Source organism: Pimephales promelas, chromosome 25, assembly GCF_988280905.1.
Source record: "Pimephales promelas chromosome 25, fPimPro1.hap1.1, whole genome shotgun sequence".
Lineage (NCBI taxonomy): Eukaryota > Metazoa > Chordata > Actinopteri > Cypriniformes > Leuciscidae > Pimephales > Pimephales promelas.
The window spans coordinates 14,932,852-14,954,147 of record NC_142793.1 but is presented as its reverse complement, the minus strand read 5'-3'; the positions used below and the strand labels follow the sequence as shown (position 1 = coordinate 14,954,147).

The window sequence follows — 21,296 nt, the reverse complement described above, 5'->3', positions numbered from 1 at the left end:
TCGCATGCACTGCTCCATATTCTGGTGCCAGAGGGCTGGTGGCTACTGTATTGCATCAGAACGTATGCTGTCATTTCTACCGGTGGAAGAAACTAAATCAAACTTTCAGTCGATAGAACACAGACATCCACAAGCTGGAGTCAGCGCGGTGGACACAAGGGACCACGAACAATCATCTGTCTTTTCTAAAAGTCGATATGAAGCCATCCACTGAAGCAAATGTCTTCAGTTTCATGAGATGGTCCTATTTTGCGTATCATAACACAAAGGCCGTAGATTGTTTCTCTACAGAAACAGAGAACTGTTAAATGATAGATTAAGTCTGTTGTGTAGTCTGTTTTGTGTTGTCAGGACTGTCAGCAAGTCCTCTCGCCGCATCTGACTCTTTCAGAAGTGCACTTCGGAGCAAAGCTTCCTCACATATTTCCAAGAGTGTAAATATAATAATTTAGAAATGAAGCTCTGAATTTTGATATCACATGACTTTAAGTTTGTGACTTGAATTTCAAAAAATTATACCTGAAATATATATATATATATATATATATAAATAATACTGCAGTATACCCATGCTGTTGGTCTGAAGCAACTTTTGATAGCGAAGCTGAATTTTAAGCGTCATGAATAGTAGTGTGTTTCTATATTTGGATATTTTGAAATCAGTAGATAGAGAATAATTGACTGAATTAAAATATCTATTTTTAAATACATCACTCAAAAGTAGTTTAGCTAAATATTTCGTTGTCCCGCCTACATTAATAAGTAGGTTTTGATTTTGCAATATTGTTGGTATCGTAAAGTATGTAAATACTTAAAGGGATAATTCACCTAAAAATGGAAATTCTGTCAGTGTTTACTTACCCTCATGTTGTTCCAACCCCGTATTACACAAATTAAAATATTTTTGATGAAATCTGAGAGCTGGATCACTTCTTCATACTAGTCCATAGTCTTCTTGAGGGATTGAAACTTGCCGGCCCCGAAAAGTTATTAAAGACATCGTTAAAATAGTCCAAGTGACTACAGTGGCTCAATCTCAACTTTATCAAGCGACAAAAATACTTTTTAAAGAGCAAAAACAAGCGTAAATAACGACTTTATTTCAACTATTCATTTCCTTCTCTGTGGGCCTCTAGTCAGTTAACGTAGTGTGATGGCGTAGAGCTACGTCACGCGTAGGCTCACTATTGGCCGACGCTGGTCATGTGTGTGATGCGTGTGACGTACAACAACAGTAGCTTACGCTCACGTTTTTTGGGTGAACTAATGCTCAGTTTTATACAATATGTAACAGGAGCCCTTGGCCTCGAAAAGGTTGAATAGAATATTTATCAATAAATAATTCCCTACTCTCTCCCTGTCTTTGCAGGTAATCGAATGCATCACACAAGGACGTGTGCTGGAGCGGCCACGGCTTTGTCCCAAGGAAGTGTACGACATTATGCTGGGATGCTGGCAGAGGGAACCGCAGCAGAGGTTGAACATCAAAGACATCCAGAAAATTCTTTATGCCTTGGGTAAAGCCACACCTGTCTACCTGGATATCCTGGGCTAATGTTTGTTGGGAATATGTTTGGATGTCTGTCTGCATCCGTTGGATAACGGAGGAACGGAAAAACCTGGGATTTACCCCAAACAACATGTACCACTGTCAGACAACTACAACATGGGATGGACTTAAGTGCCTGCTACTCCTTTCGATACACTGGATAACAGTCTTTAAAAAGCACTTTTACATTTTGTTTACCTGCATATAAAGATGTACAGTTCTACTGCAAGAAGAGGAGTCTCCTTTATTTCTTTGTTATTTTTCTTTTCATTTTCGTAAGGAACAATGGAAACCATTTATTTCCCCCTAAAATATGAAAAAAAAAGGTTTTGTTTTGTTGTTGTTGTTGTTTCCTGACTGCCTGACAATTCTCCCCGTAGTTACTTGTTTTTCATTTTATAAATATATATATATTTTTTATTTATTTTTCTTTCACTTCCGAGTGTGGATGTATGCCATGTTTCTTGCTGAGGGTCGCCTTTCGGATATGACTGCTTAACGTGTTGCCATGTCAGATAATTGGCAAGGACTTTTTTTTCGAAAAAAGCCTTACTGCGCTCTGATTGGCCGGATCTTCTCTTTGACTCTACAGGAAGTATCCAACAGGGCTTTTAAATATTCTGAGGAGCTTTTTAGTGAATGGAATAACTTGAAGGAACCACCAATCAATACAAAGGAGTTTATTTAAAAAAAAAAAAAAAGGAATGTACATAATGTAAATTTCTGTCACAAGCAACAGTATGTTAACTTATTTCATTTCCTGATTAGATGATTTTAGTTCCTTGGCGTGCTGTTACGGTGAGTGACTTCTATAAATATTTTGATAATATTTTAATGTTTTTTTTTTTTCACATGTCCATAGAATGTATGTTGATATTTCTAAAGGATTTTTTTTGTTTTTGTTTTTTTTTGGTTTTCCCCCTCTTTTGTTTTGGATGTGACCTAGAGCTCAAGAACGGTTAGGGTTTTCAAACAGAAACACACCACAAAAAGGGAAATCATGAGATGTTGCCTCGCTCCTTGTATTCCAGAGACCATTTGCTTCTGAAATGAATGTAACAGGAACAGTAGAATTGTTTCCCAAGTGAGATCATGCCCAGAAAATACTCATATTCCATTCATTAGCCCTCATTGCTTTTATGAACTGTGATTTATGCTTCTTTGCAAACATAATATATCATCCTTTACCATAGTTTTATTAATAAAAGAGAGATGGTTACGCTAACTGGAAGAACTAGCATGAGCAGCGTTTTTCATTATGTCTATGCTAAATTCCATAAGAAACACTGTCCATTCCTAGTTCTCCAACCAGTATCATGTAATAAATATAGCTATGCTTCTAATAGAGTCATCAAAACATAATGGAAGAGAATCCATAACAGCATTGTGGATTCCACAATAAAGCGATAATTGCATAATCGAGATGGAGCTTTCCTAATACTAAAAGGCTTCTTTGAAACATTCTTCATTTATTCTGAAGTGACATTTGGATTTTATCGTAATATATTCTCTCGGTTTTGCTGGCTCATGCTTTTCATTCAAGGTGATCTGTGGCTCAGTATTTGTCTAATGATAAATCTATAATCATTACACGTGGAATAAATCAGCCAAGTAATCTTTAGTTCAGCTGCAGAAGCGGTGTGCCTATCTGTGCAAACGATTCTTGAGCACACACTTTTACATCAATCAACAGCGGAGCATTTTATAAAACTAAACCACAACTAAACCACTACCAAAAGTGAAAAAAGTCAAAAACTTTCCTGCTTTTAACAGGAAAAAGTCTCTATCAGGAACCGTGACTTAAATTGCTGTTCGAGGCAACCTGCCCATCACAGTTCGACAGAACACATTTGCGCTTAACCATAATCTCAACCTTCACATCAGGAAAAGTTCCTGGCGCAGAGGAAGTGACTTGAACATTTGTTGAACTTGTTGTGTTGTTTCTCTCTGCTTCCCACAGAGGCCAGATAATTCTCTCCACATCTATGACAAGGGGGAAATTGCAAAAGTCTTTCAATAACACCGTCAGCGATGTGCTTATGTATGATAAGACGCGCTGCTCATTTTGATTTTCTCGTCAGCTACGGGGCCCTGCTGCAGATATCCACTGACTTTGCAATTTTGCTCACCAAGCTTTTGTGCAGAACACAACTGCTTGCTCGAACAGACTCGAGTTCTGCTTTCCTCTAGCATCTGCATCCTGGACGAGCCCTTAGTTTGGGAGTACATTGTAAACACAGTCCCCTTTTCCACCAACAAGAACCAGGTGCCGGTTCAGAGCTAGAGTTGGTTCGGAGTTGGTTCGACTGACAAGCTTTCAAAGAACCGGTTTGCCTTTCCACAGCCTAGAGAGCCATCACAGAGCCAGATCTTACGTCACTGTATTCTCATGTTGCCCAGCAACGCTAGCGCGGCACACACAAACACACCAGGCTTGTTCGAGATGGTTCAGCACTGTGAATCCCGAACTGCGAGAGAGATTCGAAAAAACATTAGAAAAAGATTCGATTCAAAAGCAGGAGTCGTAAACTCTCCAAACACTCCCGCAGCTCCGATCAGTCCACGCTGCATCTCGAACAAACCTTCCATCAACATTGGCGGTTGTTGAGTTACTATTTATGCTCATGGCTTTGCAAACCTACATCGTTATTCAAACACGGCGAATCCAGCACGTCCCTGCAGCTTAACGAAGATTACTATCGAGCTGCTAGTAGCATGATTAGCTGCTATTTTAAAAAATGGCAGTCACAAGTTTGTTTGTTTTTTCGTCTTGTTGGTCACAGTAACCACGCCCCCGGCTGCTGACGTAAGCGGTTCTTACTTCTAGACCAGCAATGATTTGGTGCGGAGCTGGTGCTTTGGCGGTCGAGAAAACAAAGAACCGATTTGAAACTAGGCTCTGGCTCCGAACCAGCACCAGCTCTGCCTTGGTGGAAAAGGGGTATTCATTCATTGTAATTTTTGCAAATCTCTCATTGATGTGGCATACTAGATTTTACATGTCAATTGTAGTACACTGTGAGCATGCATGCTGAATTAGGTTCTTATTGGAAGGAAAGACAAAATGTCACTTTTGGCAATGAAAGCAAGTCCCAGCCGTCCCGTAAAGAGACAAAACTTAGAGAATGCAAATCGGGCTAAGTTCAAAATATGAAACGTTATCATGAACAGGCTATTGCTTTTTTTTTCTGTTTGGGCAATTTTATGAGCAAAAAAAACATTGCTGCCTCCCTCACATTTCCCTTTAATAAATTGCTGGTTTATTCTAAAAAGAAAATGGTATCAGCACTAGCATGCTTTATCTCCACTGTGGCAGTTTTTAACAATATTATTAAAGGAATAGTTCACTTAAAAATAAAAATTCTGTCATCATTTACTCACCCTCAAGTTGTTTCAACCCTGTTTGAATTTCTTTCTTCTGCAGAACACAAAAGAAGATACTTTGAAGAATGTTGATAACCAAAGTTGATGTACCCCATTGACTTCCATAATATATATTTTTCACACTATGGAAGTCAATAGGGTCCATTAACTGTCATTCTTCAAAATATCTTTGTGTTCATCAGAACACATCTCATTTTGAAGTGAAGTATTCCTTTAAATAATAACCATCGATATTAAATGTATACTTTAAACATTGTCTGGGCATTTGTTTTATGACTGGCCAGCATTTTCCACTTCTGAAACATAATCATAGTATATATTTCTAACAAATAGACTGCACCTGTTTCCTGAAGAGGTCTAAAGGTTGTGGCTCACTGTTGCCGGCAGTGGTTAATGAAGATTATTTGAGTCGCTGGGTACATAACTGTGACTAACAGGGTTGAAAGAGTCAGACATTTCTCTGTGGTTTACTTGGTGGGACCGATCGTGGCTCAACGACCTGTGAAATGTGGATTATACAAAGGGGTCGGGCTGCGGGGAGTGGGGAGGCTGTATCTTTATCACCTGAAGCCGTCTGAGAACTAGCGTGCGCTGAATTAGTAGTTTCAGTAAATGAAAGGACGCGAGTGTGTAAGCCACAGCTGGTTTGGAGAGGGGGATCAGAAGAGAGAGAGAGTGTGTGACAGCAGGGTGACGATATGGCAGCTCCAGGGGTTGCCGCGACTCTAATGACTTCACCTTGCAGAAATGGGTGGAAATTACCAATGAAATGAGTTTTTGGCCCGGGCTTTTAGATATCCCTTAAATATGATGGCCAGTCTTTCGGTAATCCCCCTGAGGCAGAGAAGAGAGGTGTGTGTGTGGTTGAACTGATGTGTGTGTGTGTGTGTGTGTGAAAGAGAGAGGTAGGAGAGATGAATCAGTGAAGGTCACACGCTAACATAGTGGATAGAAGTGCCACAGCGCTGTCTGTTGGCAGGCTAACAGAGTTGAGTTAAGCATTCAGAGCTGTGAGGCAGGCAGAATCTCCCTCTCTCGCTTACCGCCGCCATGGCAGCAAGCAGGCGCACGGCGATTGATGAGAGGTTTAAGACCTTAATCATGAGGAGAAGAAGCGAGGCAGGAAGCTGGAACATTACGTCTGGAATGAGCTCTCTTTCAGCACTTCATAACCCTGCAGACGGGCTGCAGAAACCTTGGCACAGTCACGCTTTGCTGCTGATCTCAGATCAGCTCTCTCCTCATCCATTTATCCTACCTTCTGTGGGCCTGATTTACCAAAGCATTTAGCGCATGCAAGACTGCTTTACTAGGACAAAGTGACGAAGAAAAACTGTAATTGGCCAATCACCGGCAATGTTGCTCAAATCCAATGTCTAGAATTGCCTGCAAAGACGTCATGTGTATTAACTTTTTTTTACCCGAATTGCTGCCTTTAATATATTCTGTTTTGAGCACTTGGAGGCAATGCTAATCCAAGCTTTGCTTCTTTCGAAACCAGTAACAACCCCATCAAATTAGCCGACCAGCTTTTAGAACTCATTTACCCCCCCGACATTTGATGTGGACACCTGGAGCATTAATCTTCAAGAGATGCAGTCACGCTGAATATCTTACTGATTGAATCTGTTATCCCAAATTGTTGTCTCTGCAGATCTTCGGCTGTTACTGTGACTCGCATAAAACATGCTATTCGTTTTTTGCCTGCTAGATAAAACTCATTTTCATTGCCTTCAAAACATTTAATTAAAGATCCTTATCTGATTTGAAACCCCACTCCTAAATTACAAATGAGACTACCAGAACAAGTCCTTATCTACCTCCAGTGCATTGCGGCTTAAGTACACTTAATGTACTGTGGAAAGACGACGTTCCAAACGTTTGGTCGATTCACGTCACACTCTGCTGATGATACGCATATAACAATGGCAGTGTTTTTACACATCCGAAGTAGCGATATCCCTGAGAAAGAGCCAGCTGCATTTCGAGAGCCTGACTCAGCTCACGGCGCAGTTGCTGTACACTCCTGGCACATGGACAAGCATGTGAATCGTGTTACTTAGAACATAAAGTGATCTATGGTTTAGGCCGGCAGATCTCCTGAGCTGTGGGAAAAGCTGAACCCGCTTCCAAGGACAGTTGTGCATTTAACTCGGGAAAAGCCTGGCCAAATGCAACTCCGGTTTTCTTAAAAGGGAGGTTAAAATTGACTGCAGCATTAAGACTTCAGATGGGGAGCAATCTCCTGCACTGTCAGCAGACTTTGACATCTAGATTAACCTTGCTGCTGTGAGTGTGCTGACGGCTCTCATTAGGATGCAAGAAGCATCTCGGATCTTCTATTCCAAAGGTACCTTGGCCCCCTCTTTCCCTGTGTGAAAAGGAAAGTGGGATGAGCCAGCACATACACACTGATCCAAGCGAGGTATGTGGAGTATCTTTTTTTGGAACGGAAATGTTGAACAAATGGTGATCTGTCCTAGCCTTGCCTTGCCTTGCCTTGCCACCCTTCCTGGGTTTACTAGTCCACCAGCAAGTATGGATATCCCAAAGGGTCTAGGTGGACATCTAGGTGTAAGTCTCTTTCGGTCTCTCTCTCTCGTCTTTTTGTACAGAACTGTTTTATTTCCTAATAGAGACTACAGCCCTTTGTTCCACAGAAGAATACTTGTCAATCAGAACAAAAAAAGGACTGCGCTCCTTTGAGCTCTTTGTTCAGACTGTTAAATGTATTATTCAAGCTCGTTCCACTCTCTGGTCAAACTGAGGGAGAAAGATGTTTTACCGAGGTGATTACTACAAGGCAGTTCCAACTCTGAGTGAAAAGTTATTTCTCTTGTAATTGTTTCTTTTCATTTGTGCCAGATAATGACTGTAACCTTGTTGGTCAAAGCTCAATACCTAAACAGCATGGCGATTAGTCGTTACCCTATTGTTTGCCAAGTTTGTAAAATAAACTGCCAGTTGTCAACTCAATAAGGCGCCAATAAGTCACTTTTTCTTTCTAGCTGTAGCCGTTCCAAACGTCTTTGATGCAGTATGCTTGTGTATATGGGTTTTTCTGCTGAAACAAATTGGTCTTCGCTAGTACCTGCCTTGCCATGATGTTGTTTAGCAGATTGTCCTGCTTGAACCACTGATCAACTAAGACCAGCATACCAATTTTAGGTTGTTGCAAGCTATTTTTTTTACTGCATGGTTGTAATTGTAAAAGCACCGTTCAAAACACTGCCTTTAACTAATAGAGCCCATAATCCAACAATGAACAAATCAGGGCTTTCTGAATCGAGGAGCAACTGCTGAGAGATTGCTTTAAATGTCTTCCTTAACGGCATGGCTAACAGTGGAGTTAAGAGGGTGCTAGCAGGGGTTCCACCCATACAATAACCTGATTAAAAATAGTGAGAAGGATGAATAGAGCAGAAGTGGGGTGGCGAGTTTGTGACTCACTCTATGCTGCCCACGTTTGCCTCAGAACTTGGGTGACATTTCAGATCACAGCTCGTCTGCACTAGCACTGCCACCCACAACGCCATGCGTTTAAATCAGAATAAAACTAACCTCTAACTGCAGCGTAACAAGAACATGTTTGAGTCACAGTTATAGTTTGACACCTGGCCCATAAGTTCCAATTAACCCTATCATGATAGAGCTGACATTATAGTTTATGGCACATTTAGCATATTTTCATGAGATCAGGACACAACCTAAACAGGAATGTGGTTAAATTTGTGTCAGGGTCTCCTCGTATTCTTTTATTGATGCACGTAACAGTTATTTATTACTACAAGCAGACCCTAGAGACTAACATTTAAGGCCATTGCTATCAGAGAGTGTTTGATAGCTGAACGATAGCAAGGTCAGAATTAACAATTAATTGGCCTTAGGTCAAAGTAGTAGGAATGTAGGACACACATGCTTTGTTTTCTGTGGCGGCGTAACAATCATCATGCCATGCTAGAATACACAGGGAAGTTTTAGAGATCAAATGCTTTTAGAAACTGACAATTTTATCAATCAAGTGTTTTTGTACTGTATGTTGAAGAGTAGGTATGAAGATAGCTCTGTTCATAAAAGTAAACTTTAAATATTATATTAAGCGAATACCATAGAACGTATTTCGAACGCCATGTTCGGGTTATAGTCGCTGCTGAGGACCAAACGATTTTAGCTTTAGAATCACTGGGATTTGACTTATTTAACTGTAGCTAGTTAAGCTAAGATGTTAGCATCAAGCTTTTGCGTGTTTTGATCAGACTTGCTAGACTAGTTTAAGATGTTTTTGATGGGTAGCTTTTGGTGGAAATGTGACAAAGCTGTAAAGTTACACTTTCTTTCTCTCGAAAGGTCTGGCAATGTTGTCGAAAATCTTATGAGATTATATTATAACTTCTGCCCTTTTTATAAAATCTTTTTAGAATCCGTCATAAAATGAAGAGATAGTGACAGCAGTGTCATCTTTGATGTACATTGCATCATTCTTATAAGCATTAGTCATTGGATATAAGACAGCATTTGAATTCTTGGCAAATTCGTATTTTTTTTTTTTTTTTTTTAAAAAGTCTTTGAATCTGTTTCTCAGATGGTGATTAAAGATGACGATTAAGATTCTTTCTTTGTAAAGCAGGGGTTTTTTTTTTAAAAGAATTGTCTTTTTTAAACAATTCAGATAAACCATTTTTTTTTTCGCTAAATAATGTAAATATTGTAATGAAAGCCATAGAGATAGTCTATTTGGTATTTAAAGCCATATGAGAAAGTATGTTATAGGAATAGCGTTAGAAGTATATGCACACGCTTAAATTATGTTATCGGACCAGTTAGCTTTATTGTTTGTGAAACAGGGAAAAATGATTGGGAAAATGGTGTGGGTCTGGAATACAGATAAAACTGCAGTGGAAGAAAAGGAAATGTAGTCTTGCAGTGCTAAATCCAATCGATGCCTAAAAAGCCACAGCAGGAACTGACATTTCCAACCTTGTTTTAAAAGCCAACCTCAGCTATATTAAACTCTGCAGGCAACAGGATTCTCGTCCAAACAATATGGCTCACCATATATTGTTTTGACCATCTTTTCATCTCTCAAACATAGTGGACGTACACTTGGAAAGCAGATATCTGAGCTGATCTTTTTGTCATGGTGCCTGGGCTCTAGAGGAAAGGCCGGACAGGGATCTGGAATGCAGGGAGAGCAGATAGAATCCTAATCATGTATGTGATTGGACTCTGTGTTTCCAGTAACAATCACAACACTGGTAGATATTGGTGGAAGAGAAATATATTACAAGGAGGCTGTATTGCCGTTGCCTCAAATTCATGTCAACAAGTTTTCATCGTTGTTTTCATGTCTTTTTAATGGATGCTTTGTTCAACAGCTTGTTCATTGATGTCACTGGGCAGTATATACAGTAAACAAAGCTAAGCGATTCATAAAACCATGTTCATATTACTCATTAGCAATATCTCTGTGTGTGTCACTATCATTGTAGTATTCATCTTTCAACCTAATATATTTCTCTTCCTGTGAATCGTGTGTCGGAAAATTCCATTGCAATATTCAACTATGGGAGACATTTAAGCTACACATCTGTTTAAATATGTGGTCTTTTTCATCTGGGCAAATGCAAGAACTGCAGTTGGGCAATGTCGAGTACAAATGTCTGAATATTTATGTGTGATGAGTGCATATATTTTGTGTTTTCATTGCCATTGAGCTGTGTATGGTTTGAATATAAAAACTTTGTGACACCCTCTGGCAATCACAGTAATGTATTTTCCATCTGAGAAGTCCTAGCTGAAGTGCTGACTTCACGATTTCTCTCGAGTATTTCTACCATCTTGTCCGAACCCTCGTTAGAATGACGATGGAACGAGGTGTGAAAAAAAATCTCGCGGTTCCTCTATTTGTAACTCATCGTTAATCCACCTGTGTTCCGTTTACTGATCCATCTATAAACTAAAAACAGCTGTAACTAACTATGTATCCTATGATGATTTATGTAGACTTATTCTATAAATAAAAAGAAAAAAATACACTTCCCTTTGTGTGATATATATATTTTTTTATGGATTTAAATGTGTTTCATAATGAATGTATTTCATTAAGAGAATGTTTTGGATAGAAATGTCTCATAATCACTAAGGCTGCATTTGTTTGATCTAAAAGTGAAAACTCTTATTTCAAATTATAATAATATTTCACAGTTTTCAGTATATTTAAAATGCAATTTATTCCTGTGATTGCAAAGCTGAATTTTCAGCATCATACCCACGCGACTCTCTGTCACACAGTAGAGAGATTACCGTATGGACAGGAGAAGAAGCTTGCGCGCAATCCGGGAAACGTGGAGGCAAAATGACAAAATAATTAATCAGAATACCTAGCAGAATTGTCTCCTTCTCCTAGCTCATGGACAGCTCCTATTCACACTCTCCGCCTCGGCATGTTTCGGAAGGGAATGATTCAGATTTCTCATGCCACAGCACTAGAAGACAGACGGGTTGCTCTAGTCACATTACGTAGTCAAGCTCTGTTTGAGTCTGTGCGTCAGGGATGGAAGTGCTAAAAAAATCGCCAAAAACGGGCTTCAATCGTCTCAATGGAGTTCCAATGAGATCGCTCTGTCCATTTCTTTTACTGTCTATGATTTCAACGGAGAAGACTGAAGCCTGATTATTGCACTTCCTGCCTGATGTCTGAGCAACTGCGCAGGCTCAAACTGATCTTCTAGTAGCTGTGCCTAGACAAATCTAAATCAACTTATTCCTCAAAAACGTTGTTGAAATATTTTGTCCCCTTGCTTTTATGGACTCTCTATTTATGGGCTTCTACATTGACTTTGTGCCTCCATGTCCCCCCGATAGCCTCATAGAAAGTAAAAGATTGCCTGTGAGCTTCTCCTCCTGTCTATACGGTAATTTCTCTATTGCGCGACAGAAAGTCCCATGGTTATGACGCAATCTTTAGCCTATTTTTACAAAAACAGCTTTTACGGGGCCGCAACGTAAGATACAAAGTAATGAAGAATTATATATATTGTTGTGTGTCTTTAGAAATAAACAATGGACTAATTAAGTCTTTGGACGCCTCAGATGTAAAGTTATTCGCTGTCAAAGTGGCGCCAAAATGAATGGGAGTTAATGGGATGCTTACAGCAGGTGAAGTTCTGCTACAATGGCGGCTCCCGCGAGGCTTCAACTTCCGGCTGATGGATTACCCCCTTGGTCTACACGCGAGGTCGGAGCTGAAGAATAAGCCAGCGTCTATCAACTCTATGCTTTCAACGGACCAGATATTAACATGGAAGAGGCAATCCCCAAGAAAAGGAGGAGGATTAGGGCGAGGGAATACGGTAGTTTTTTGTCAAAGAAACGAATAATAATCGGGAAGGCTATTGAATGGTGTAGACTAGAGAACTCAAAGAATTGAAAATGTTTAAATCGAACACCGAGGTTGAACTGTTTCTTCTGGACAGGTGAGTAGCTTCTAGTGCTGACTTTTTGTATGTGAACTATGTGTGAAAATATAATTCTTTAAAAAAAATATGAGTGAAGCTCGACTAAACTTGGATAGCTCTAGCGAAGATCACATTGTAAGGATTTAGAGTGTGAGGATTTAGAGTGTACTTGTAGCCACAAGTAATTCATTTATTTGAATTAGCAATAACACTAGCCTACATTCTGGACTAACTTTAGCCGAATAATAATAATAATAATAATAATAATAATAATAATAATAATAAGCTGTTATAATATTATTCCAGATAGCTGTTGTTACCATGAGTTTTCCCCATAATGTTAGATCTGTAGCTAAATGACTGATTCTGGTACGTTTTATCATACAGCTGCTTCCAGTGAAGCACCAGCAAAACTAGCTGACATGGCTCGGCTGCAGATTTTATGTACATCATTATACTTTGTAATGCAAAGCAGCCAAGTTCACATTTTACAGTTCACAGAATGAGCCATCATTGCGCGTGCAGGATCGTTTTTTTTCATGATGCACGAGCTAACTTGTTTTGTTTGGGATCTCGCTTCAAACACAAATAGAAGTGACGTTACCCACAATCACTGATACAACCTTTAATATCACTCTTGAAGCTGTACAATACCTGAATTACAGCCTAAAGTCATCTGAGCAAACAGGGCACCTTTTCTGGATCCTCAAACCCCTTTAGTTGCTTTGCCATCTGACCTTGAGAGAAATAACTGTCTCCTCATTCACACACTGTGGGCTGGAGAACATGATATAGCCACTGCTGCCATCACAGCCATATATTATATGCACCCAAATCATTCTGCATCCACGACAGCCTGTCTCCAGGGTGGAAAGGAGGAGGCATTAAGCACTTCTACCAGCAGTGTGGCAATAACCTCTTTAGTCGTGACCTTTCCAGAGAACGCAGTGTAAAGCACCTTCCTCTTTTAACCCTCATGGTTCAGAGACAATATCAAATTAGACCTTATTTGATGCCCTGGTAACCCTGGGACCTGTTTTTAATGGGCTGCATTTGAGCACTGCTTACTAGAGGAAAAATGCATGGACTTGTACTGGAATATTCCCTTATTTCTTCAAAACACCCTTGCAATGTCCTAAAAAAAAAAAAACACTTGGTAATGTGCTAAAATGCACTAAAAACATCTTAGCAATGCACTGGCAACTGCCCAAGTGACCACAGAGCAATGCATTAATATCCACTTAGAAAACCAGTGCCCTGGCAAAGACTCAGAACAGCCTAGCAACTGCATAAAGCCAATCAGAACACCTTAGCAACACCCTGGTAACCACACGCATTTTGCACTGACAAAGTCCCGCTCCCCCTTTTCAGTTGAAGCGCTGTGTTATAGCCTTCTACCGGTCACAATTGTTATTGCAAATATATATATATATATATATATATATATTATGCAGGAGTATAATTATGGGCTAAAATATGTACCATCAGAAACTGAATTTGTGCCATTTATATTTGAATTTGAATGGCTAAACTTGAATAATTGCATTAAAAAACTGAATTTAAATCACATAATTTGAAATTGTATTGTTTATTTAAAATTGAATTTATTTATTTGGAACTGAAGCCCAATAAAATTTGATCCTTACTGAAAATTAAACTCTCTATATATCTTTACATTCACTTCTCACAATTCAGATTCAGGTCTCAAATTCAATTTCAAGCTACTGAGACAGATATCCGGGTAGTTGGAGGATGAATCAGAGCAATCGAGCGCAGCCGCAGATCGATAGAGAGCGTTCATTGGCGCACAATCAGCTCTTGGGCCAATCAGCACCAATGTTGCACACAGTATGTTACCCGCCATGAAACAAACAACATGCTTCTGCCTGACTTGCCGAGTGGCGTGACCACCACCATCGGCTGGGACAAATACGGTAATGGCATGTTTTACGATCTAACGATCTTTTGTTTAACTGCTGTTAATGTCATAGCTAGCAGCTATTTTGTAGAAACGGGGGGATTTAATCTTTCTCACGACGTTGCTGATGCTAACACAGTTGTTAGCTACAATCCCACGTTTTTATGGTGACATTTTTGCCTACATAGTACGCGATTTCGGACGCAGCCCTGGTGTTTATTATTATTGAACGTTTGCCTCTTTCTCCGGTGAAAATGTTGTTGCAAACGTAGCTAACGTTAGTGTTAGCCGCCGCCAAGTAGACTGGTCATGTCTTCTTCAGTGATTTTTTTTTTCTTTTTTTTTTTTCTCGATAACTTCTCCTCGTGGTTAACGTAACGTTAGTAACGTTACTGCTTAGAGAGAGAGTGAGTGAGTGAGTGAGTGAGTGAGAGAGTGTAAGTTATGCATCGCTGTTTGGCAGGTGCTAGCATAATGTAAGACCACAAACTTCAGGGCAAACCATAGCACTAGCCCTATTCATTTAAATTGAATGTATAAGTTAGCTAATTCCGTTTGACAAGAACACAAAAATAGCACATTTACACTTCGAAAGAAAGCTGGATGTTTTGTTTAATTAAATTCAATAGTGCATATGGTATTGTGGTCAATAATATAGTGCCTGTTTTATTATTTTATTTTATATTGATATAGCTAGCCATTTACTTGAATAACTTTTTGCAATATATTTTCTTTGGAATATGGAAAACATCTCGCTTTGTAATTTTTGATTTGGTAATATTTAAGTTATTTATATTGTTTTATGGGTTATTAAGTGTATAACTTTTCCAACCTACTGCTGAATTTGTAGAGGCTACAATTACTTGATAAAAATACAAAAAAAAAACTGTAATATTGTGAAATATTATTACAATTTAAAGCAGTGGTTTTCTATGTGACTATATAGTGAAGTGTAATTTATTCCTGTGATCAAAGCTGAATTTACAGCATCATTACTCCAGTCTCCAGTGTCGCATGATCCTACAGAAATTATTATAAAATGATGCTCAAGAAACATTTATGATTATTATCCGTGTTGAAAGCAGTTTTTTACATTTTTATTTCAGGATTCTTTGATGAATAGAAAGTTCAAAGGAACAGAATTGATCAGAAATGGAAAGCTTTTGTAACATTAATCACTGCCATTCAAAAGTTTGGGATCAGTAAGAATTTATTTTTTTATTTTTTGGGGGAAAGAAATTAGAAAATACTTTTATTCATCAAGGATGAGTTAAATTGATCAAAAGTTACAGTAAAGGCATTTATAATGTTAGAAAAGATTATTTTTTAATAAATACTGTTCTTTTGAACTTTCTATTCATCATTGAATTTTGGGGGGAAAAAATGGGACAACTGTTTTCAACATTGAAAATAATAAGTTGTTTTTTGAGCATAAAATCAGCATGTTAGAATGATTTCAGAAGGATCATGTGACACTGAAAACTGATGTGTAATCCGCAACAGTCCGTTGCCCTTCTGGTCCTCTCCTACGCACCTGTCTGCCTCTGTACTAGGTGTGCATACTCTTTTATTGTTTTATGTTCAGTAGGCTAAATGTTGTGGCTTGTGATCTTAACACAGTATTATGCACTTATGTCCTCAGGACATTACTATGTTTCTACTAATTTATACGCTTTTGTTTTTTCCGAAGTGCTGGTGAAATCTGGGCTGCAAGTCTTGCTCAAAGCGGACCACCACCCTGCTGCCTCAAACTTTGGTGCTACGGGTACTTGTGTGATGGGGAGATACAGATTTAGCACATTTCCAAAGAGGATGTCTATGCGGAGTATATCACTTCTCTCTCCCAGTTACGAGGTCTTAAGGGTTTTAGTGCTGTAAAATGTTTGGCAACACATTTTAATCAGTGTTTTTTTTTTTTTTTTTTTTTTTTTTTTTGTGTCTTTTTAAGGTTGAGTCAGCCACGGAGGCTACAATGACTGAACTGATTGAGGACATTTGGAGCTGTGGCTATAATGGGCCTGTTAATGTTGAAAAGAGGGAAGAAATTCTTTGGTATAATTGTTTTTTCACTATGCTAATCCTTGTCAATGATGTTAATATTCATGTTTTGATTTTTTTTTTTACATTTCACTTCATATTGATGTATATATTTTTTTTAATTGATATTTTTTCTTCATTTTATATTTTAGTGCTGTTGTTCTTCATGCCATACTTCGGCTGCTGCCCCTACTCTCCCAGCTACGTGAAGGTCTGAAACTTTATTGTCTCGTTGATCTAATGAACCAATACCCAAACATCTGCCAACCACTCTTTGTCCCCGGAAGGATGGAGGTGAAGACGAGTTAATAAATGTAGAGGATGTACTGATACCACTTTCAACTAACAATAGTGATTCCAAGTCCTAAACTCAGCTTATTTCAAGTACCAATCATGCCCTTTACTTTAACTTTTTTTGTATAGACTTTGTGGGGTCACTGGTCAATAATAATGAAGATATTAAAGTTAAAGGTCCACGATGCAGAATTGTCCTAAAAAAACAAAGTATAGTATGACCCCCAACTGGTGTGAGGTGGTTTATTTATCTACAGATATACTGCCTTCTGCTGGTATTTTCTGGTTTTCTTATTATGATGCTGTGTTTGGGACATTTCTGTGTCAACCTTTTGGGCAGTGGGTGTGTAGCCCACAGCCAGCATGTGTGAGGTTGGGACTCATAGCATAGCAAACCAGGTAACATAATTGTTTTTGTGCTGCTTCTCCCTCTCTCTCAGCTCACTCGCCCACTACTGCTCTCTCTTTCTGGATAAACTCATAACGATACATGGTTTCTCTCACCAGGCTGATGCTGACTTCGTCTTTGCGGCTTGCCAACCTGAGTTCAGCGAGAAGGGCTCCAACAAAGAACAGGTGGAAGTAAGCGTTATGAACCATTTCCAGGACATCTTGCAGGAGCTGGAAGCATGTAATTGCTCATGTACTTTTCTTCTTGTAAACTCTGTTTACTTAGCTTCCTCTGTCTTACACATTTTATGAAGTTTTCATGTAGATTATATTATCATTGTAAGTACACTTACGCAATTAGATTTCCAAATTCTACCTGTGTGTTGGTACAGGTAAACCAAATATTTAATTTACATAATTGTTTGCTTTTTTTTCTCTGAAAAGGTATACATCCAGAGGTAGGTGACACAGTAGACTATCTTGGTCACCTGTCCCCCAGTATGTTCCTCCAGTGGCTCACAGGACAGGGCCACATTCCTGTCTTACGAGAAGAGAAACTTCAGAGTCTTTGTGCAGTTCAATCACACCAGTGACATCCAGTATGGTTCACATACAGTTTGCATGTATTAACACAATCCGCCTACCTGTTAAGCATATGCAAACTTTTACTGAGTTCAAGCAAGTGATGACAGAGGCCTTCGATCTAGGGCAGGCATTTCATCAGGTTTAAGTGAAATGTAGCAGTTTCAAATGTTGCTAATTAGATTACTAATTAGTTTTCTTTCATGGTTCATGTACAATGCATATACCGTATTTTGCGCACTATAAGGGGCACTTAAAAGCCTTTATTTTTCCCCCAAAAAAACAACAGTGCACCTTATAAGCCGGAGCGCCTTATATATGGATCAATTGGTTAACAACGCTCCGCGTTATTGAATTCACCCGCGAACTCGCGCTCCTGTCCATCTTAAGGAGGTCACACACCGGACGAGAAGCTCAGCACCGCGTAGCGCAGCGCCACATCTTTAAAATTCGAATACATTATTCTCTATGAGTGTACACACACCGGCGGTGCCCAGCAACAGCTCAGGACCGTGTTCAAAATCCTGCTGCGCCACAGAGTGCCATTTACATAGTTATATACGTAGTTTCTAATGGATCCTGACTTCGCCCTATGCTGCTATATATATTTAGTTTTGCATTCATTTACAGCAATCAGCTGCTTAAATGACAATTGCTGATGTTATTGGATTTTCAGGTGAGATTCTCTATTCATTCAGTAAACGGATGCTCTGAGGTAAAGTTTTCAGACTGCAGACTCCGATTGTATTTAATTGTACAGTACAATCATAACATAGAACAGACATTATCTTCATTTCATAATGTTATTAAACCTAACAATATTGCTGGCCATTCATTGATGAGAAAGTGTGTGTCTGGTGTGCGATACCTGGAGTTGTCCTAGACCTGGCGTGGCGCTTCTCGTCCGGTGTGCGACGCCCTTTATGCCAGCTTTGTCACACGGCCAGTTCAACCTCGAGTCGGTCAGCTTATGTGTGTAAGTAGCGTGCCCGCTCACGAGCGCTCACTCTTAACAGACACACTGTCCCCGGCGCTACTCGCGCGTCACAGAATGTTCATAAAGCGCTCACCGTTCACAGTAACCGGGTCGTCTCATTCAAAACAGCCAGATGTTGCTGTCAGCGAGCCGCCGCACATGAATACTCATATGAGTCAGGCTGCGAATGTAAGTTACTTGCCCGCCCCAGTGCGCTCACACTTACTAAATAAACGCCTCACCTCCGGCGCCGCACACTCGCTACATTCCCTTTAGCCTTTAGCACATCTAGTGGATGCATAATGCAAACCCAGTCAAACGTGTGACTGCAGTATTTTGTGCGCCCTATATGTGAAAAATGTTCTAAAGTAGTTCATTCATTGAAGGTGCGCCTTATAGTGCGGAAAATAGGGTACATTCAGACAAATAATAATAGATAAGATATTTGTGCAAATCTTTCATCTCAAGTGCAGTTTGAATCTGTTAACCCAACCCAAGTTATACTTCAAAAAGCATTTCCATATGCACCATCCATGTTTGTCAGAAAGATGTCCTTCACTGCGTTCTTTCCTGCTTCCCTGTGGCTGTGTCAGTTTGACAGAAGTCCAATAAATACAAAAACTTTGGAAGCAAAATTGTGGCATTATACTTCGCTGTGAATGGAAGGTGGACCATAAGGTGCCTGGATACAATCATGAATTATTAAAAGCCTTTTAGTCCTCTGATTGGCTCAGACATGACTGTCAATGATGGTGAGTATAGGTACAATGCATGTGCGAGTGTGAACAAATAAATGTCTTCCGAAATTATTTGAATGTGAAAGGGAATCAATGGCAAGGCGTAGAGTTTCAATGTCCTCTGTCTTCAATGAACATTCAATTTCTGGCACTGTAACACCTGTGTTGGCAGAGTTATGAGAGAGCCCTGAGCTCTCCCAATCAATATCCTCAATTTGGACTCCCTAAAACCAACAGATGATAATATTATCAGTATATAGATTGAAAAAAATCATTTAAAGACAACAATGTCATTGGCATTATCACTCAACTGCCACATCTTCCTCTGGCTCGTGGATGGGGTGCTGCAGCATCCCGAGCTCCCACAGCTGGTTTGGGGTAAGGAAGCCCTGTGTCCTGATAGGATGAGCGCTCCATCCAGCAGAAAACTTGGCCAAATCAGCCTTGAGTCTTGGGAGGAAGGTGTACTGAGCACAGAAGAGATGCAGATTATCCGAGATGTCAAGGGATCCATCTTCCTCCAGGCTGTGTAATACGTCATAGTAAACGTGAGTAACTCCTGTCCAAACGTTCGATTCTAAAATTCGTAAAGAGAAAAGTCCCCCATGGGTCATTCAAACAATGCACAAGAATAGCCAAACAGCAATTCAACTGGAGTAAATATCACACTGAAGGACACAAGACATGTCGTGTACCTACTTGGGTCTTGGGGTCATTTGATAATCATTTCAAAGGAATAATTCACATCTGGTTGTGCACACTTTTTCCATTTATAAAGCTTCCATGTCCTGTGCTTCTCATACTGAACATCATCTGGGCAATGCTGACATTTTCAACACCCTGGTCACCTGCCCTGCAACTCGTCAAATTTTGAAATTAGTATCCATCCAGCTGAATCAACAAAACTTTACTAAAAATACTGGATAATTCATGAAAACTAAATGCAGCATTGACTAATCCTGATAATTTCATGTTTCACAAACAGCTGACAAATCATTTATATTGCTCAAACGATACTATGTGAACAGCATTACTCACTTATAAGGCCATCCAAATCTCCTCACTCCATCCACAAAAAACTGAAGCGCAGTACTCTCTGTGTTGTTGGACCCAGCATTGAGGTACATGATCTAAAGGGTGGAAAACGGACACAAGTAATACTAATAATAGTTATGGGATGGTTGTCATAACATGGATTTGAACAAAAAAATATGGATTATACCAGCAATGTACTTTGATACAGTAGGAAATTTACCTTCCTCGAGTACCCATCAATGCCACCGAATGTCACCATGTTATATCTGGTGGAAAAAAAGGACATGGTTTGGATGACAAACTCTGGATTCTGATAGAGGGCAATGGGACTTAGACCTGAGTGCAAAAATTGAGGCTCTAGACCCTTCCAGACCTGAGATATTGAGATCCCACATAGCATTTATGCCATTATAAATTTCTCAACATCTCAGCTCTGGAAGGGTCTAGACTAAAGCCTCCATTTTTGCACTCAGGTCCCATGGCCCTCTATCAGAATCCAGAGTTTCAAGAAAATTGGAGAAACTTATTTTTTCGCACAAAAAAAAAAACAAAAAAAACGAAAGGGGTACCACTGTCGTTTTTTTTTTTTTTTTTTTTTGAGTCGAAATTTTTAGTTGCTCTGATTTTCTTGAAACTCTGGATTCTAATCGAGGGCCATGGGAATTAGACCCGAGTGCAGAAATGGTGCCTTTCCAGAGCTGAGATATTGCAGACTGATCTCATGAAGTAGCGTGTGTATGCCACGCCAATTCGTATTTCCATTTTTGGCGTGCTATCAAGACGCATAATCGCCTTTCAGCGTGTTTATGAACGCCGTTGACTTAACGTTATATAAATATATGACTTACCTCAACCCCGTCCCTAAACCTAACCGTCACTGGGGTCAATGGCATTTATGACTGTTCCCTTACCATCCTAGGTAAAAAAAAGATTTGAC

General features: G+C 39.5%; 2 protein-coding genes and 1 long non-coding RNA gene across 10 annotated transcripts in view; 2 read left to right on the top strand and 1 right to left on the bottom strand.

Annotated features, from left to right (window-relative positions):
* The window catches only part of ntrk3a (neurotrophic tyrosine kinase, receptor, type 3a), a 219,439-nt gene extending 208,471 nt beyond the window's left edge, over positions 1-10,968 (top strand). For all 4 annotated transcript variants that reach the window (XM_039647923.2, XM_039647921.2, XM_089127992.1 and 1 more), the window contains exon 17: positions 1,370-10,968. In XM_039647923.2, the coding sequence (XP_039503857.2) occupies positions 1,370-1,555 (186 nt within the window). In that variant the 3' untranslated portion in view covers positions 1,556-10,968. The remainder of the gene's footprint in view (positions 1-1,369) is intronic.
* Positions 10,969-16,720: 5,752 nt separating this feature from the next.
* On the top strand, positions 16,721-17,877 carry LOC148965061 (uncharacterized). The gene is made up of 2 exons (XR_016150708.1): positions 16,721-17,270; positions 17,474-17,877. It is a non-coding gene; the product is annotated as an uncharacterized LOC148965061 (long non-coding RNA).
* Positions 17,878-19,209: 1,332 nt separating this feature from the next.
* Positions 19,210-20,923, bottom strand: LOC148965060 (uncharacterized). 5 transcript variants are annotated; one of them, XR_016150707.1, is made up of 5 exons: positions 20,580-20,923; positions 20,363-20,454; positions 20,070-20,177; positions 19,636-19,901; positions 19,210-19,548 (listed from the first exon to the last, which is right to left on the bottom strand). XR_016150707.1 is itself a non-coding variant. In XM_089127782.1 (5 exons), the coding sequence occupies exons 1-5, from the start codon at positions 20,757-20,759 to the stop codon at positions 19,318-19,320; spliced, it is 825 nt and encodes a 274-aa protein (XP_088983908.1). In that variant the 5' UTR covers positions 20,760-20,922; the 3' UTR covers positions 19,210-19,317. The 5 variants fall into 5 exon arrangements, 2 of the variants coding, with proteins under 2 accessions (XP_088983908.1, XP_088983909.1); XR_016150705.1 differs by having other exon boundaries at positions 20,020-20,177; positions 20,580-20,921; XR_016150706.1 differs by having other exon boundaries at positions 20,024-20,177; positions 20,580-20,921.
* Between the last annotated feature and the right edge of the window lie 373 nt (positions 20,924-21,296).

Excerpts from the sequence above, each read along its gene's own strand:
- LOC148965060 (XM_089127782.1), bottom strand. The coding sequence starts at position 20,759 with ATGCTATGTGGGATCTCAATATCTCAGGTCTGGAAGGGTCTAGAGCCT. Across the intron at positions 20,178-20,362 it reads AGATTTGGATGGCCTTATAA|GGCAGGTGACCAGGGTGTTG; the intron begins GTGAGTAATGCT and ends GACGAGTTGCAG. Across the intron at positions 19,850-20,069 it reads AAAAGTGTGCACAACCAGAT|CCTGGAGGAAGATGGATCCC; the intron begins GTGAATTATTCC and ends CGTATTACACAG.